This window comes from Anopheles merus, chromosome 3R, assembly GCF_017562075.2.
Source record: "Anopheles merus strain MAF chromosome 3R, AmerM5.1, whole genome shotgun sequence".
NCBI classification, from domain to species: Eukaryota; Metazoa; Arthropoda; class Insecta; order Diptera; family Culicidae; genus Anopheles; species Anopheles merus.
The window spans coordinates 15,702,262-15,719,967 of NC_054084.1; the positions used below are offsets into that span (position 1 = coordinate 15,702,262).

At 39.0% G+C, this 17,706-nt stretch overlaps 1 protein-coding gene across 2 annotated transcripts in view; it reads right to left on the reverse strand.

Moving 5' to 3' along the window:
- Positions 1 to 2,348: 2,348 nt before the first annotated feature.
- LOC121596972 (solute carrier organic anion transporter family member 4A1) overlaps positions 2,349 to 17,706 on the reverse strand; it is a 50,197-nt gene continuing 34,839 nt past the window's right edge. For both annotated transcript variants that reach the window (XM_041922401.1, XM_041922403.1), the window contains exons 2-7: positions 16,522 to 16,859; positions 15,261 to 15,465; positions 11,087 to 11,189; positions 6,103 to 6,482; positions 3,240 to 4,020; positions 2,349 to 3,149 (exon numbers count right to left, since the gene is read on the reverse strand). In XM_041922401.1, the coding sequence (XP_041778335.1) occupies positions 2,951 to 3,149; positions 3,240 to 4,020; positions 6,103 to 6,482; positions 11,087 to 11,189; positions 15,261 to 15,465; positions 16,522 to 16,859 (2,006 nt within the window). In that variant the 3' untranslated portion in view covers positions 2,349 to 2,950. The remainder of the gene's footprint in view (positions 3,150 to 3,239; positions 4,021 to 6,102; positions 6,483 to 11,086; positions 11,190 to 15,260; positions 15,466 to 16,521; positions 16,860 to 17,706) is intronic.

Sequence of the window (17,706 nt, forward strand, 5' to 3'; positions counted from 1 at the left end):
GTAAAGCAGCGTTTATACGGTAGCAGTATGCTTGCCATCAGCTGCTAGTCTAGTTTGCAGGTTTGTGTATTGCAAAGGTACAGTTGGAAGTTTAAATGTTGGAAATAATACAAATTATTGTTGAATGATTAATAATTTTTTTCGTTAAATGTTCTTTTAGGAAAAGAAATATATAACGATGAGCTCTATCCAATTCATGTGAAAATATAAATCAAACTAAAAATAAAGAATGCTAGAGAGCAGTAGTTTTCAATAAAATTTGTCAACAAAAAATACAGCTCATTGATAAGACTACAGTCATACGTACTCGTATACGTATACGTACTCGATATACGTTATCGTACGGGACCGAGCACAATAGCGTATCTCGAGTTTTCGCGTTTAGTGGATTGTTTCTTTCAGCCAAAGCTATCTCGTCGGTTGGAGACAACCCAACTATTGCAGTGCCAACTAGTGAACAACCCAACTAGAAAAGAGCCGACCAGGTTGGTTATACTGTACGTGACTTATGCCATGTGCATCGAGATTTGGTGCCCTATGTTTTATGTTACTCGATCGAATAAACGATTTTTCATTATATTTATAATAGCTTCTCTATTTACCTCTAATTCTCTCACTCTCTCTCTTTCTTTTTCCTCTCTTTTTTCTGTTTTACTTACAGTTGAGCACGGCGTAGAGACATGTCCCCGTCAATAATTATTCTCCAGGATGCTCGGTCCTTGGCTATAGCATCCCAACCAAGAAGACAGCTGATTTCCCACATGATGTAGTTTCTGATTCCACTGCTGACCTCGTAGTTTGAATGAACGACTATTCAAATGCATATATGTAGACAAATAATATAATCTTTTCTACCATCTCACCCTATCGCCTTGCGGGCAAATAACTTTTACCCCTTCAAAGTTTTGCCCTTCCAGTGCTTGGGCTGTCCTTATCTTCTTCTTTGGCTCAACTACCGTTGTCGGTCAAGGCCTGGCTACCACTTGTGGGCTTGGTTTTCAGTAACTTATTGATTTCCAAAGGATAGCAGGATAGTCAGTCCTACGTATGGCGGCACGGTCTATTTGGGGCTTGAACCCATGACGGGCACGTTCTTAAGTCGTACGAGTTGACGACAGTACCATGAGACCAGCCCGGGCTGTCCTTATAGGATTCAAAAAAAATGTTTGGCTAGTCAAATTTTTTTCTAGAATTGCAGTTTAATTTCTATAGATAGCAAATAAAAAAATGGGTGACAATATTTGGTCTATTTTTTTAAGAAGCACGAGACTGTGAAGGGATTAATGTCACGAACTACAAAAACGACACATTTCTTCAACGGAAACACGTTCAAATTTCATTTACGTTCAAACACGTTCATGCTAAAAAATTAAAATTTATTTTACAAACTATGAACGTATTTGCTCATAGAAGTGCTTTAAAATTAAGAAGTAATTATTTGTTATGTGGTTTGGTATGTTAACTCGTCGGAAAATGTTATACTAACAAGGAAACATGACTTCTCATTTGTGGCTACATAAAATTATTATTAAACAAATAAACTTAAATGAATAAAACGACTTCCGATAAAAAAAAATCTCCACTATTCTGGCAGGAATAGTTCCAGCGATACAGTCTCGTGTATGCGCACCTTTATCATTCATACAAAGCGCCATCTATTGTACGCTAGCGAAAGCTAGAATTTCAAATTAGGTAAATTCGGTTAAATCAAAATAGCTGACGCACGTTTTCATATTGTTTTTGCGTAAAAGTTGATATTCTAGAACTATCGTTTCGGATTACTGTTTCCAAATACAATTGCGAATTAGCTTAAAATAACCTTCTATCCACAAAATATTAAATTAGCATTGGAAAGTCATCGATTCGTTAAGGCCGGGCTACATTGATCGTACTCCGTAGTGTAAAGGCCGGGCTACATTGATCGTACTCCGTAGTGTAATTTTTGTGAACGCGTACGCCATCTAGCGGTGGCGGGTTGAAGCTACATGCTGGTATAATTTATCTGTCAAAAAACGTTTTGGGTCGAGGAGGCTATAATTTTACCCAATGATGGATAGATGTTGGAAGATGGGGAAAAATGTTGCCCAGCGCTTTGTATCAATGACGATTTGTCCAACAACAACAATTAACGGCCTACTTTGTTGCAATTTATAGGCGTATATCAACATTTCAAACGGCATACAAGTAGCCTGGTCAAAACTTGATGAGACACCAAGCATGAATAATTTTGACACATAAATTATACCGACATCTAGCTTGCGCTGGTCGCCGCCAGATGCGCTAGTGAAAATCAAAATTACGCTTGCGAGTACGATCAATGTAGCCCGGCCTTTACACATTTCAACCAATTTCCTAGTTCAAGGGTTCCAGTTTATTCAAATGACCTCTTACACACTATATAGAGTCTACACGTTTGATTTTTTTGGCAGTACATACATATCCATTATTCCTATAAAACTGGTCATTATCAGTGCAGGGGTTATGACATATCGAAGACAAAATGCTTAATTAAAAAAAACTGAGCGGAAACGGCTCTTAATACAGCTTCAGTCACAATCCTGAGAATCATTAGACGATACAGAGAAAGAGAACACAACAAAAAGAAAAGCTACTACGCTACGACTGTGAAACAACATCAACGATTCTGGAATCGATTCCACCGAGCCGACTACTAAACTGCTACACCTTTTCTAACTGACTGGAACTTACTTTAAACCGCTGCACGAAGCGCCGATCTACGCTATATGATTAATAATGTTAATTTTACATGATATCTTGTGTGTGAATGTGAGAACCATTTGCCTTAAATATCAATTAATGGGAATGCGCGGGAAAACGTACAATTATGACACTTAAGAGTACTGTTTGTTGTATGACTTTAGAGCAATGGTGTTGCACAAAAAAGCTGCAAGTTTGAGCAGATCTGGTCGGCCATCGTTTGATTACGCGCTCAATACTTTTCCACCCTGGCAGGATTAATATGCCCGTTCGGTGGCACCTTCTGTTGGCTACTCGTGTTGTCCGTCTGCTTTTGATGCGTCACCGTATCGCCGTTGGTGATCGTTTTGGGCGGGATGTAGTAGAACCAGGCGCCAAAGAAGAACAGTATCGAGCACGCCTTACCGATCAGTGCCAGCAGTAGCATGTATCTGCGTAGAAAATAGAGAGAAGAAAGTTTGCTTAGCATAGGGCTGATAACACGGCTGGCGCGACACCGCACACACACACACACTGCTTACTTGCTCATGAACGCGTTATCGTAAACCAAACACGCGCCGTGATCATCACAGCTCGACTCCTGCCACAAGATGCAAGTTTCGTCGATCAGCCGGCCAAAGATCATCGGCGCAGGGATGGTACCAAGCACGCGCACCTTAATCCACTGTATCCCCAGCGCGAACGAGCGCTGATCGTCGTGCACGCACCGGAGCGTCGCCGACAGGGCCGGCATCGTCGCCAGGAAGGTGAAAAACATCACCAAAAAGCAAAGCATCACAAAGATCCACAGATGGTCGCACTGCGACTGGCACATCGTGTTGACGGCATCGTAGCTGCCGCCACCGTACAGCGCACTCTGCTCGCCGTGGAACGTCGCGTTGATGCACGTGCAGTCCCGGTACACTTTGGCGTTCTCGAGATTGATCTCCTCGCTGCAACCGGCATGGCACGGGGAGTAGTACATGATGCCGTCCGCTCCACAGATCGGTTCGTAGTTCCGTCGGCTGCAGGCACAGCGGTCGTTGCACGCGTTGTCTAGATTTTTCGGCAGATAGTAGAGATCGCGTGGTTCCGTCGAGCGGGCGTACGGGGTGTCGAGGTTTTCGTGCGGAAAGTAGGGAGCGGTAACGCCGGCAAACGTGAGGTTTGGACAGGAGAGGAAAAAGCACACGGTAAACAGGGCGGCGAAAATCGTCGCAAAGAGACAGAATTTGATGATGCCCGAGCAGGAGAGGTGTAGCTTTTTCACCAGATAGCCGCCCAGGAACGTTCCACCACCGCCAGCGGGCACGGTAATGATGCCTGGAAAATGGAAGCAAAAAGGGATAGAAAGAGAGTTAGATTGGAGGAAGACAATTATTGGAAATGATGAGGAATGATGAGGAAGTCCCTAAATCCCCACCAACTTCTAGTTTCAGCAACAAACAGCTCGGTCATAGTCAACGTATCATTCAAATCTACTTAATTTCTAACGCTGTTTGGTGCAGCGGAATTTCTTCTTAATATGTATGTAGTCAAATCATACACAGCAGATTGCAACAGATTTTACATCTTAATAAATATTTTTTTGGAAGATCGTTCTATCGTACGAATTTGCTGCAATATCAGGAAACAGTACAAGATATGAATTTATGAATATTAATGCAAATAAGATGAAATTTTGGATTTGATCAGAACAAGGACCAGTTGGTTGAATGTGAGTAAACAAGAGTCAGCGCTCAATAAGGAAAGTAAATAAATAGATATTAAGTTCAACGAGTTTAACGAGCCTAATATGAATGTATTTCAAACCAAAATTAACTCCAAACTGCATAAAAAAATTAAGAATTAACGAAAGCTAGGTAATGTTAAGTAAGGACTCTAGATCAGTGATCTCCATCCTGTGATACGTGGCGTCAACAGACGTGGTCCGCGAAAGAATTTATTTTTGAAGAAGAAAAGCTTATTATTTTATATTTCGTTTATTTTTTACCCACAATCGAAATTAAATTTTCAACAGGCATGTCTAGAATAAGATTTAAACATATTTTTGATCAAAAACTTTAAACTAAATTTAAAAAAAAGTCCTCAATGGATGTGGGCCGCGGCAAATGTTGGAGGTTGGTAAAAAGGTTGGAGAGCACTACTCTATATGATTGAGGTTTGCCAAGAATTTTGTGCTGATTTGCTATTATTTTGAAGAAAATGAATGGAAGAAACTCGTGAGACTAATTCATTAATATGTGACAAAAGTTGAAAAAGTTTAAAAGCACACCTTATATTGCATACAATTACACGAATCTTGTACTTCTTCTAAAAATCATTGGAGCTTTCAAAATTTGCTGAATTCATCTGACGATTTTATCGTGTTTTTTTTATATTTTACATGTACACTATATTTTAATCAGTCACACGGTATAAGTCGAACGTTATTATTTGGAATTATTTAAAAATCTTTTACTTCTAACAAGCTCGAAGAATACACATAAAGTTAGTGAGTCATATTCAGTCAAAACATTGTGAGAGGACCTCAAGAAATCTAATAAAATCAAATATACATTCTACAAAAACAAAACAAAAACAAAATTCTCATGAGAAACTCTGTATTGGAAAAGAAATTCTAGTGAGCAATTCGAAGGTTACATTTTTCAAAATAAATACTGGTGAAATAATACAAAGTTTTCCAAGCCACTTCCAAATGTGCACATAATTAGTCACCGCCTCCAAGATGTTTTTCAACAACTGTCAAATGATGTATTTGCATTAAAATAGAATTTAAATTCTTAAACATGATTTTCAACACATTACAAAGAACTGTTTCAAACTCAATAAATCTTACAGGGTTTTCCAAGCCACTTTCGAATGTGTACATAATTATTCATCACATCCATGATGTTTTTCAACAGCTGTTAAATGGTTTATTTGTATCAATATGAAATTCCAGTTTCAACACATGATTTTCAACACATAACAAAGAACTTTCAAACTCAATGCAGCCTGAGGCATGTTGAAAATCATGCTGATGAAATTAAAAATAATTATGATGGAAATGAAATATCAGATTGGTGCGGATTAACATCTTGAAGCGGTGAATAACATTGTTTACGTTCGAAACTGACTTGTATAACCCTGTAAGCTACATCAATTCAACAGGCTTCTTCAATATTGACAAGCATTCATATGTTACGTTATGATGTAATATTATGATATTTGCTTTATGAACTTAATTAACGACTAATTATACTCTTAATAAACCAACAGGTAGAACACGCATAACACAAAACTATAATTGATTAAATAGATATCTCCCCTCAATGTAATACACCATAAGTACATTCCGACGTACAAAAAGAAATGAATCCTCCCTACTAAATACTACTGACATTCCAAACCGATCACACTTACCCATCAGCAGCGCGGACCAGACCGCCGTCACGCTGAACTGGTTCTCGATCAGCTTCGGCAGGAACACGGCAAACCCGGATATGACCAGCCCCTCCGATGCCCCGGCCAGATTCAGGAAGAAAAACGTCGGATTGCGTAGCAACGCGAGCAGCGCCCGCGGAATCTGCTTGATCTTGGTGAACGTTTCCTGGCTCCGCTCACCGTCCCCGTCGTCACCGCCCCGATGCGCTTCCGACACTTTCTGCAGCTTCTCCGAGCCGGGCAGGGCGGGCGGGTAGGCTAGGATCGGGACGGCCAGCAGCAAACAGAACGCTGCCATGAAAACGAACCCAATCCACCAGGCCCCCACCCATACCTTGCTGTGGGGCGTTAGACCGAGCCTGTCCGAAAGAGAGCGAGAGAGAGCAAGAAGAGGGAGTTAGTGCGAGAGAAATTTACAGCGGAAGCCACAAAAAATAACAGGCAAAAGGTTAATAAATAGAATAATATAGCACTACATCCAGCACGTGATCCTGCAGGTTGGGGTGGTTGGCGGTGGTTGTGAGAAAAACTAACTGTGCGGGCAGGCATCGGTACAAGTGCGTGTTTTTCCGTCGGTTAGGTTGTGCAGATACGGATAAAAACTCCATTTTAATGGCGGATATCCTGAATGGTAGCGTGCTACCACACCTTCAAGCACGGGACACATTGTTCCGTACATTCCAGAGCTTTCTCTCCCTTCCTAGTAGTCACGTTGTTGTCAGGGGTTTCTTTTTTTTCGCACCCACAGTTACGATGGTTACAATCGTAGTTACCGTTGCAATTGTTCGGGAGCGAGCGCGCGTAACACGGGCACAACACAAGGACGATGCCACAAGGACAATGCTTCAGCACGGTTCTAAATGGCAATATTGGAACCGTGTGGGTGTGTGGGTGTGTGAGTGTGTGGGTGTGTGGGTGTGTGTGCGTGTGTAGATGGGAATTGTTCGGCCCGTTCCGAGTCGCTGGACCCTGGGCCCCGTTCGTTTATAAGCTTAGTTTTGTTCTCTCTACTAGACAAAATGACCGTATGGGACTTTTTACCAAATCTCACCAGCATCCCAAACTATCCTCCAACAGTACGTCATCTACTAAAAAAAGGGCGAAAAAATGGAAAACTCACAGGAGAAAAGACAATTAAAAAATGATAAATGCACACACTCAGCGAACAAACGCGGCACTGTGTTGTTGTTCTATGCAAGGTGCCATAGAAATGGCTGCCCCGTGTCTGCTAGGATCAACTGACTGGTTTTGTCCTTTACCCAAATCCTTTCCTCTTGCTCACACACGCGGGTGCCGAGTGCATTCACGCGCGAAACAAACCCATTCGCGCGCGGATTCGGTGACGTTTTCCATTCATTAAAATCAACTTTTCCCATGGATTACAAATGGGATTTTGGTTCGCTGTGGGGTTGGCCGCGCTGCCGGTTTTTGGGGTTCATTTATCGATCAATTGTTTCAGCTAGCAGCAAGTGCACACGAAACGCAGCGTTTAAAATGCAGCGTACTGGCAACATTCGACCGAGTAATGCAATGCGGAGGAGTGAGTAAGGGGCCCCCTTTGCAATATAGTATCAGGGGGATGCATTTGTGTGTGTGTGTGTGTGTGTGTGTGTGTGTGTGTGTGTGTGTGTGTGTGTATTTTTTTTCATTTCTCAAGTGTCGAGCGTTAATTAAGACCACAGGTGATCATCAATCATTCGCGGGGGGAATCGATCGCAGCCAGGCAATTCATCTTCTAACGCGCGGAAAAACGATTAAAATCCGTTTAACAAATGTATTGGCAGAGGAATTGTGTCACTGGCTGTGGCGAATGGGCAGGAGAGACACACAGTTCATTTAAAAATTAGCCACGTCAATTCAACACGTTTCAAAAAACGGCTTTAAAATGAGATATTTGTTAAAGTAAAGGCAGTTTCAATGCTGCATTCTATTTGGGATTTATTTTACCTTGAAATGCATTGTAAATAATTTTTTATCCATTTTTATCATATAAAATTCGAAAATGCTTGGTTGTTTTTATTTATTTAAAACAGAAAAAAAATCTCTGTAAATATAAAAAAGTTGAGTTAAACTCTTTTAAACATGATTTAGCATACAAAATAGTTTATTGTTGTATTAAAACGTTGATTTTTTTTACAAATTTTCATAATTTTGCGTTCAAAAGTTTTGTCAAATACTATTATTTAAAAATGAAAAACCAATTATAAGAATATAATATAAAAATATGGCCGGTCTCATGGTACAGTCGTCAACTCGTACGACTTAACAACATGCCCGTCATGGGTTCAAGCCCCAAATAGACCGTGCCGCCATATGTAGGACTGACTATCCTGCTATGGGGGGAAATCAATAAGTCACTGAAAGCCAACCCCACAAGTGGGTTGGCAGGCCTTGACCGGCATCGGTTGTTGAGCCAAAGAAGAAGAAGAAGAATATAAAAATATGGTATCAAAGAGTATATTATAAGAGTAATAAAAAATTATTATAAGTTATAATAAGAATAATATTAATAATAATAATAATAATAATAATAATAATCATAAAAGTAATAATAATCAAAATAATAATAATAATAATAATAATAATAATAATAATAATAATAATAATAATAATAATAATAATAATAATAATAATAATAATAATAATAATAACAATAATAATAATCATAATAATAATAATAATAATAATCATCAAAATAATAATAATAATAATAATAATATTTAAAATAATAATAATAATAATAATGATAATGATCAAAATAATAATAATAACAAAAACATTTTTTTTTCTCGTAAAGACGGCCTGATTGGCCGTATCATTAAAAAAATATTAAAAACAAAAAAAAAATAAAAATAATAAAATAATAATTATAATCAAAATAATAATAACATTAATAAAAATTTATATTAGTAAAAATAATTATAAGAATCAATGAAGTAGTCATATTAAGAAGTAATAATGATGAAAATACTCATAATAATGATAAAAAGACAATACGAAAAAAATACAGTTTTATAAACATTAAAATAATTTGTCGATATACTAAATTTATGTAAGTAAACTAGGGATACAAGAAAACAAAATAAAAACATTACAAAAAAATAATATTGAACAAAAATCACGAACACATGTTGGCTAAATGAAAATTCCGTTTTTTGAACGAGACAAGAAATTATATTTAATCTAAATAAAAGGGAAAAAGTATAATAAAACATGTCAAAACTTAAATCTATTAATCAAAAATCAAAGAAGATCATTAATGCACAATTAAAGATTAAAACGAAAGTATAATAATAAAATAAATAATAAAAAGTAGAACAATATTTAAAACAAATGCAACAGCGCAAACATTTGCAATAGATAGCACATACAAAAAATCCTAGCTAGTTTTTTTGCATTTCCTTTCTGCATGCTTTCAGTATATCGCCCCTTAACAGGCTAACAGACTATGCAAAAATGCTTATTACCTTTTCCGCAGCATAACGAATTGCTTATTATGGAAATGCTGCGAGAAAAGTATCTAGAGCTGAGCTGTACGAACATTCGGACGGGCCTCACACCTGTAACATCACCACCACCGGCTATAGAGTTTGTGGTGGAAGGTTGATATATTTTCCCGCAGCAACATACACCACACAACAGCAACAGCGTTGTCGACCGTAACACAATTTACTCGCAAACGCCAATGCACTGGCATGAACCTGGAACCTGGTGGAAGATCGATCATTCCATCCCGTGGTTGGTGTATGTGGCAGCCAGTCGATTTTTTTCGTTGCCTCGAGCCAAACGGTACTGTGCTATGACACGAACAGGAAGCAACAGGATGAGGGATTCTTCTTAGCATATACCCCCGTTGGCAGTTTAGATTTAAGAAGGTGGGAGAAAGGTTTTGAATGTTTGTATATTTTTTTAGAATAAAATTGTTCATTTTATCATAAAGCAATGCACTAATCTTGACATCTTATTTTATTTTCCTATTTTTCGTGCATCATTAAAGACCTGAACTGGTAAGAGGCTAAACAAACGGCATTTTTCTATACGCCATTTTTTATCATCACATTCGTAAAGCGTGTCAGGCGCTACTGCTGTCTGTTCGCTGGCCCAAATTTCATTCTTTCCGTCCCTACTCGCTCACTAACGTTCGTCGAGCAGGATGACGCCAGTCATTATGATTTCTGAAGGAAATGAACCATTTCCCCCCATGCAACGCCCGTAATGAGTCCAATGAGCTCCGCTGCCGGCATATTACCCTTCGTCTCTTCGCATCTGCACCACCAGCAACACTACTCGGGGTTCTTGCTTTATTGTGACGCACTAGCATCACACTGCATTTTTCGGTGTACGTTGGTGCGCGTTACAGATTCCTGGCAATTTTTCGGACGATAAAGCCTCCGAACAATCTCTATGGTCTTCTTAGACAGGGAGGAAAACATCGTGCGATGATACGGATCAACTGCAAGATGTTACCTTGTCTGTAGTAAGGTGTTAGGTGTAGGCTAGGTGGTGCTTTAATAAATCTGTCATGCCTTCTCCAAAGAAAAAGGGTCGCACATGTCTGGCCAAACAATGGGGTTTTGCACCCTGCACCAACTATCTTTTTTGGACCGTGTACGTGCAAGACAACAACCCAAAAATGCCCATTTCACCACACTAAACGGTGCGATAAATGCGGTACGATCCTAGGGATGAGTTTTCCACGTAATTTGAATTTATTGATATTAGATGCAACACGTTGAGCATGTGCTATGTTTGTGGTTGTTTTTTGCCGGGGGGAAAATTCATAGCACATTTGTGGCTGTGAACTATTAGGGAAAGAGGGAACACCGGGATGTGAATGTGCTATCGATATGATGGATGAGCTTGCAAACAAGTAGATTAAAAGCAGATCAGTCTTTCGATCCGTATGAATATTTTTACTCGCTTTAAAGTAAAACGCTTAGCGCCGGTATGGTGAGAAACTTACGTGGTAGCATCGACGACGAACATATCGGTGTAGAAGAGCAGCAGCTGGCCACCGATGACATAGCCGGCAGCCGGTCCAACCACCGCCATCGTGTAGTAAATGCCTGTAAATGGGAAAGATGGCACGTTAGAAGGAAACATCGTTTTTGCGAGGGTGGAAAAAGGGGAGTTATTATTTAAATTATTCATAAGCAAGCTTGGAAGATCTGAAACTAAACACTTTGCTTAAAAGACAGGATGTTAAAATTTAATAACAAAAACTATATCAATAATTTTTTTAAAGTAAGTAAAAAATAATCCCCATTTCAATTCATCAAATACGGTCACCTTTTGCTCCATTTTCTTGCCCATCCGATTTTTCCCAACCCTCACCAATCATATTTCGAAGTTGAAAGGGACACACAATTGTTCTTCAATTTCGGGAGGCGCCTTCAAAACCTTCAATCAAAAATCAATCAAACTCCACTGGCACTATGAGAGCGCGCATAATGCACGTTGTTATTGTTCCTTTTATCTCTTCGCCCTGACTCACTTTGTCACTAACTAGATTTACGCCAGCCAAGCGACACCGTCGTAGTGAGATGAAAAAATAGCTGCAAAGACAAATCTAATCAAATCGACAAACGGTCCTACTACCAAGTGCACAAATTATAGCCAATATCCACCCCACCACTACTACTTAAGCATCGGGATATGGTTTCAGCAGAAAACATCACAACCCAATCCATCAGCGGGAGATGCCTGCCTGTTTTACCCAATCATTCACCCACTGCATACGATTGAAATTCGATCCATTCGTACGTACAAGCGCCACCTCAATTGGTTGGGTTCCGTTGATAATGGTCCCCCAGGTCCGAACAGTCCGTTGGAGGCGAGGGAAAAAAAATTGATGTGAAATTTTCCACCCCAAAGCACAAGTGCAGCTGCGTCAAATAGGACATTTAAAGAGTTGAGCGGCTCTATGTTGCGGTGCAACTCAGGGAATAAATCATTGTGCCGATTGAAGATTAAAGATAGTGTTGTGTTGTGAGCAATTGGATGGGTGATACAAATATGCAAATTGAAAGTTTTATATGACAGAAGTTGTTTGTTTTGATAATTTGGAATATAAAAGAACATGATTGCATGGATTTTTGCTTGTTTGTCATACATCTAAATTACTAAAAAATAAAATAAAAACATAAAAGAGAAATAATACAAAGGATCGTGGCTTCGTCCTGAGGCTACGTAATAGAGCTAGATGAGCATTAACACCAAAAATCTTCTTCTTCTTAGGCACTACACAACCGTTGTCGATCAAGGTCTGCTTCTATCACTAGTAAGCTTGGCTTTCAGTGACTTATTGATTTACCCATAGCACAATAGTCAGTCCGACGTACGGGAGCATGGACCATTTGGGGCTTGAAACCATTACGGGTATGTTGTTAAGTCGTACGAGTTGATGACTGTACCACCAGACCGGCCCCACTAACAATCACCACGCTTAAAACTTCTTGGAAGGTTGGTATACGACCTAACTGTAGTTGTCAACAACCCGTCTTCAAAAGATAGTGATCTGTTGTTAGGTAGGTAGTCTAGTGATCTGTTGTTTCATGTCAAACAGTAAAGCAAGAAATAATACCATTGTTGGGCTTACTAAACCTTCTTTTTAAACTTCTCTAAAAACTACGGTGAAGAACAAATGCCAAGTCTGATGAGCGCATTAAGCTACACCGTGATACTAAGAAACAATATCCTGTAGCGGACATTACCGTAGAACATGAAAAGTAAAATACGAGAGACAACATCAGTTCGTGTCTTGTGTAAAGTTAGATTTATCAATGCTTATTACAATCGTTGCCACCTAATTTTAACTCTAAGGCATCAATTTTTGCCCATCAGTGCTCATCAATGTTTGTCTCTAGGACATACACTTTTAACAGTGCGCATCAAATTTTGACTCTAACTCTCCTATTCTTGTCTGTAAGTAATCAATTTTTTACTCTTGTAGGGATAATGATAATTTTACAAGGTATTTGACCACATTTTTAAGAAATTTAATTTTAATCACATAAACAATACAAAAACCGTGTATTTTCATTGTTTGCTGAGAAAAAATAATAAAATTTAATAGATTCGAGAGCCGTGGTTTACACCTACAAATACATGCCAATTTTGTTTCACTCCATTAAAACTTCCATAATGAGCATAACAATTGTTATATTTTAAGTTTATCAATGAAATTATTCACTACTTAACTTAATCTCAATAATGTTTGAACACACAGTGGCAGATTTTGTAAATAAAGTAACTGCCTCACTGTCTAAAATTGATGCCTTCCAGGCAAAAATTGTGACAAACTGTTAACAATTGATGCCTTTGAGACAAAAATAGGTGAGTTAGAGTCAACATTTAGCGGATACGACTGTATCGTTAGATTCTGAGATAGATTTAATGTCGATAACCATGCCAAATGGTCTGGATCAGGTGAAGCGATCACCTGTCGGAGATCGGGTGGCTACATTGGAGGCTTCTGCCAGGGACCGAGCATCCTGGAGAATGATTGTTGACAGGGCCATGTCACACCGATGTGCTCTATCGTGAGCAGGCCAACGCGAGGAACCATGCCAAATTGAACAAAGTTCATTCAACTCATCGAAATTTTTGGTTACAACATATTCTTTTGAAAATGATCGGTCTTTAAGACGTATTGTGACTCTTTGCTACGAGAATCCAATAATGATGGGACTTAGTTTCTAGTAGATAAATGAATTCTCTACTAATGAGATAAATGAATTCCTAACTCTAATGCGATAAATGAATTCCTAGAACTACGCAGTTGGTATTGGTCATTATCGGGACAAGGAATCTTATTGTTTATTCCAAGATATTCTGTGATCTTGACTGTAGGAAGTTATTAATTTTCCGTTAATTTTCAAATCAGGAATTGATTTTCAGATGTAATATATTTCTTAGGGCTGTCACGAAGTTTTATTTAGTCGTTATAATTTCCTCAATGAGTCTATGCGTTGGGAAAGTTCTTGATACGTGAACGAATCAATACAGCTCTAATTTTTCCAATTAATAAAAGCCGTATTACTTACCCAAAGTTGTATGATAACAAAAATCCGTAGTATACAGTACCTTCGAGCCATTCTCTTTTCTGTTGTTTAGCTTATACAGTGAAATTTGTTTTGATACTCATTTTATGCAAAAACTTTGCTGTGTTATGTTTTTTTCCCTGGGTTATCTTCTTTATGCTCATCTTGTTCCATAAAACTGCATTACGATATGCTTTCTTTGACCCTCTTTCGTAGCAGGGGTTATAGGAAACCGTTTTGACGCACCATTTCACACAGGGTTAATAAAAGGAAGCTAATAAAATTATGATGAAGATGTACGCATTTTTATCACCCTTCAGATCACGATGACCCCCTTTTTCACTACCAATATTCCCAAACGATTGCCCAATTCGCAAGTGTGTGCTGTTCCACGCCAAACACAAAGACTTGAGCTCAGGGAAACCCTCCTACTGTCTTCGAGAAAGTAGAATCCACAATAATATGGAGGGTTTGGTCCTTCGCTGCGACAATAGCCACCCACCCCGGCCCCGGATGATGTTAGAGGAAGGAGGAATTTCTTCCCTACCGCTTCCCGAAAAATAAGAAGGCATGATTTTATTTGTACGCCCTCTGTCACCCTTCCATATTGCCAGCGTGTCCCTCTCCCTTAGATCGTCGTTTAATTTCACAATCAGATGATTTATTTTGACAGAAGTGATTGCAAAATATTTTGATCCTCCTTCAACGGTGGCTCGTACTGCTGCTGCACCTCAGAGAAGGGGCGACAGCAGAAGTGTGTCGCAAAGATTATACGGTGAGTAATTTATGGTGTTCATTTGCGAATAGCTTACAACAGTGGTTTCGCCTCCGACACCGACCACCTCCCGGGGAAGGTTGTACAATGTAGGCCACCGTTGCGATGGAAAAGCACAAACAAAGAGAAAGAAGCCTCTAGGGAGAGAGGGGCCGCACACCGATGCATGGTGTGGCATATTTTAAACTGCGTGTGCAACCATACCATGCCCGCCTTTGCATTGGTATGGCGCTTTGTACTTACATTTATGGGACCGTACTGCATATGGGACATACAGCTACACATCTTCATCTAATTTACACCACTAGAACAATACTCACCCAAATACACGGAAGACATCTTCTTCGAGACGTTCTCGTCGATGTAGGTAACGCCGAGGGTGTAGAGTGGCGATGCACCCGCACCGAGCAGCAGCTGGGCGGTAAAGAAGAACCACACGTTCCACGACAAGTTTTCACTGTCCGAAGTCGGGCCTTGTCCACCATTTGCCAGCGGCGATACTGTGTCATGGTTGCAACCGATCAGCTAAAAGGGGAGGGATTAAACAAGAAGGGAAAAACAGGAAGTTAGATACATGCCAACAAGCAGCAGAGTTACAGAGAAAAAGAAACTTCTTCCTTCATTCATCCGGTAACAGGACATTGCCAGGTTGTACCAGGTGAATAAAGATAGCCAGATCTGCCCGGCAGGGAAACATGTCGACAAAGTGTGCTTTTTTGCTACCTAATTACTGAATGCTTTTGAGTTACTACTCTTGCCAATAGCCTTAAAGTGAGATGAAGAACACTATTGGCTTTGTGTACGAAAATGGTAGTTAAGACAATAATAGTACATACTAATGAAAAATAAAATATAAACTAGTAAGTTAAAACACAAACAACACAATACCTCAAACATAAAAAAAAACAATGATATTTAAGAAAGACATGCGATTGTAATTCAAAACTTCCAATTTTAATATGAGAAAAACAATCAAGGAAACGCAAGGTAAGGCAACAACAAATAAATAAAGTAAAATAATTGTGGTCAAATGTATCAAGAAGTGAAGAAACGAAGTTACAAAAATACTCCTTGCAAATAAACCATTAAAAAAACAAAAACCAAACTATACGAAGAGAACTTTAGAAGAGAAAACATGAAAATGCAACCAAATAATTGAAATGATAGCATTTACAGTAGGAAAATAATGAAGAAAACATAAACAATAGTAATAACAATGAAATATAAAGAGAGTGATTTTTCCAACAACAAAACTGAAAATAAAAATGATAGCTTCAGCAAACTTTGTTGATACAATTGATAAGTTGAATTAAAGTTTTTTTTATGAGTTAATTGTAGTATGGCCTAACTTTGCTGCTTATTTACTTTGCAAACTTTTTGTCTTTATGTTTTTAATTCTAATTGTCACGCCTGAGAGGCTATTGGATATCATGCTCAATGTGGCATTTTATATATTGTTAACCTCTAGCTGCGTCCAATCTTCTTCTACTCTTCTACCTGTTGAACTAAACTCACACCATGATTAGCGGCACACAATAAAACACCATACTTCATTACATTCTTTCCAATCACGCTACCTACCTCCGTTAGTGCCTCCACAGATGCGCCCGTACCGTTGGTCACTAGTGCGGTTGCCAGCGTGCACACGTTCTGATCCGAATTCGTCGCCCGATACTGGCCCACGAGAAAGTGTGGCAAAGCGAAGACGAACGCACCGAGTCCCATCACCGCTACGCCCCATCCGATCCAGCGCGGTTTCGAGGCACCAAGCCGGCCACCAAAGTACGATACTGGCACGAGGCACAGGAAGGACGCAATGTCGTAGCCACTGGCCACCAGGCCAGTTTGGGTCGAGCGTAAGCCGAACCGCCGCTCGATCGTTGTGATGACAACGTTTATGAAACCATTGACTACCAATCCTGAGAAAGAGAGGGAGAGAGAATAATACAAAGAATAGAGAAATACATGAAAAAAAGGAATCTTGACTGTAAATGTAAGGGTGTCCGAGAATTATGGGAATCTTGGGAAGGGAAGCACATTGTTATGTGGAGCAGCATTAACACACAGGTTATTCGTGTGCTATCATGCGTGCGAAAATGTAAAGATTGTAAACATCCGGATAGGTCAATGGTCGCTCAAGGTTTGCGGAAGAGTAAGATTCCTTCAAAATAGCGTTAAAATTCCATGTAAAAGAGTAATATAGAAGAATACGACGTTAAATTGTATGATTATTGTACTAATCATGATGTTCCAAACCTACGTTCTAGCCCAAAAGTCGTTGGATTCCTGCTTGGTCATTGAAAGCTTAAAAAATACTATTTTAAGAATTAACGTTACATCAGGGCCTTAGTTTGAAGGTAACAGTATAGTTGTTTCTAATTATTTTGATTTCATAAGAAAGGTGATTAGATAAGAAAGGCGATTAAAGAAATAAATATTTTAATGCTGATTGAGAAAAAAACAAAGTAATGATCGATTTATATTTTCCTCAACCAGGATTTACATACTTCCCTTAAGAACTGAGTTTTGTACACTTACATTAATAGCAGAGATTACATAGACAGATAAATATGTTTAAAATAAAAACCTACGCTAAACGAATATATTTCCTTCAAAATCTCACGCCACCACATATCATGAAATAACTTAATATCATCGCGGTTGGTCGTATCGAAAGATACGTCGACTAAACTCTTTGTTCCTTTGCAACAAGGACTCTACTAACAAATGCAGATCTACGAACAGGCGAATCGACAATAACTTACA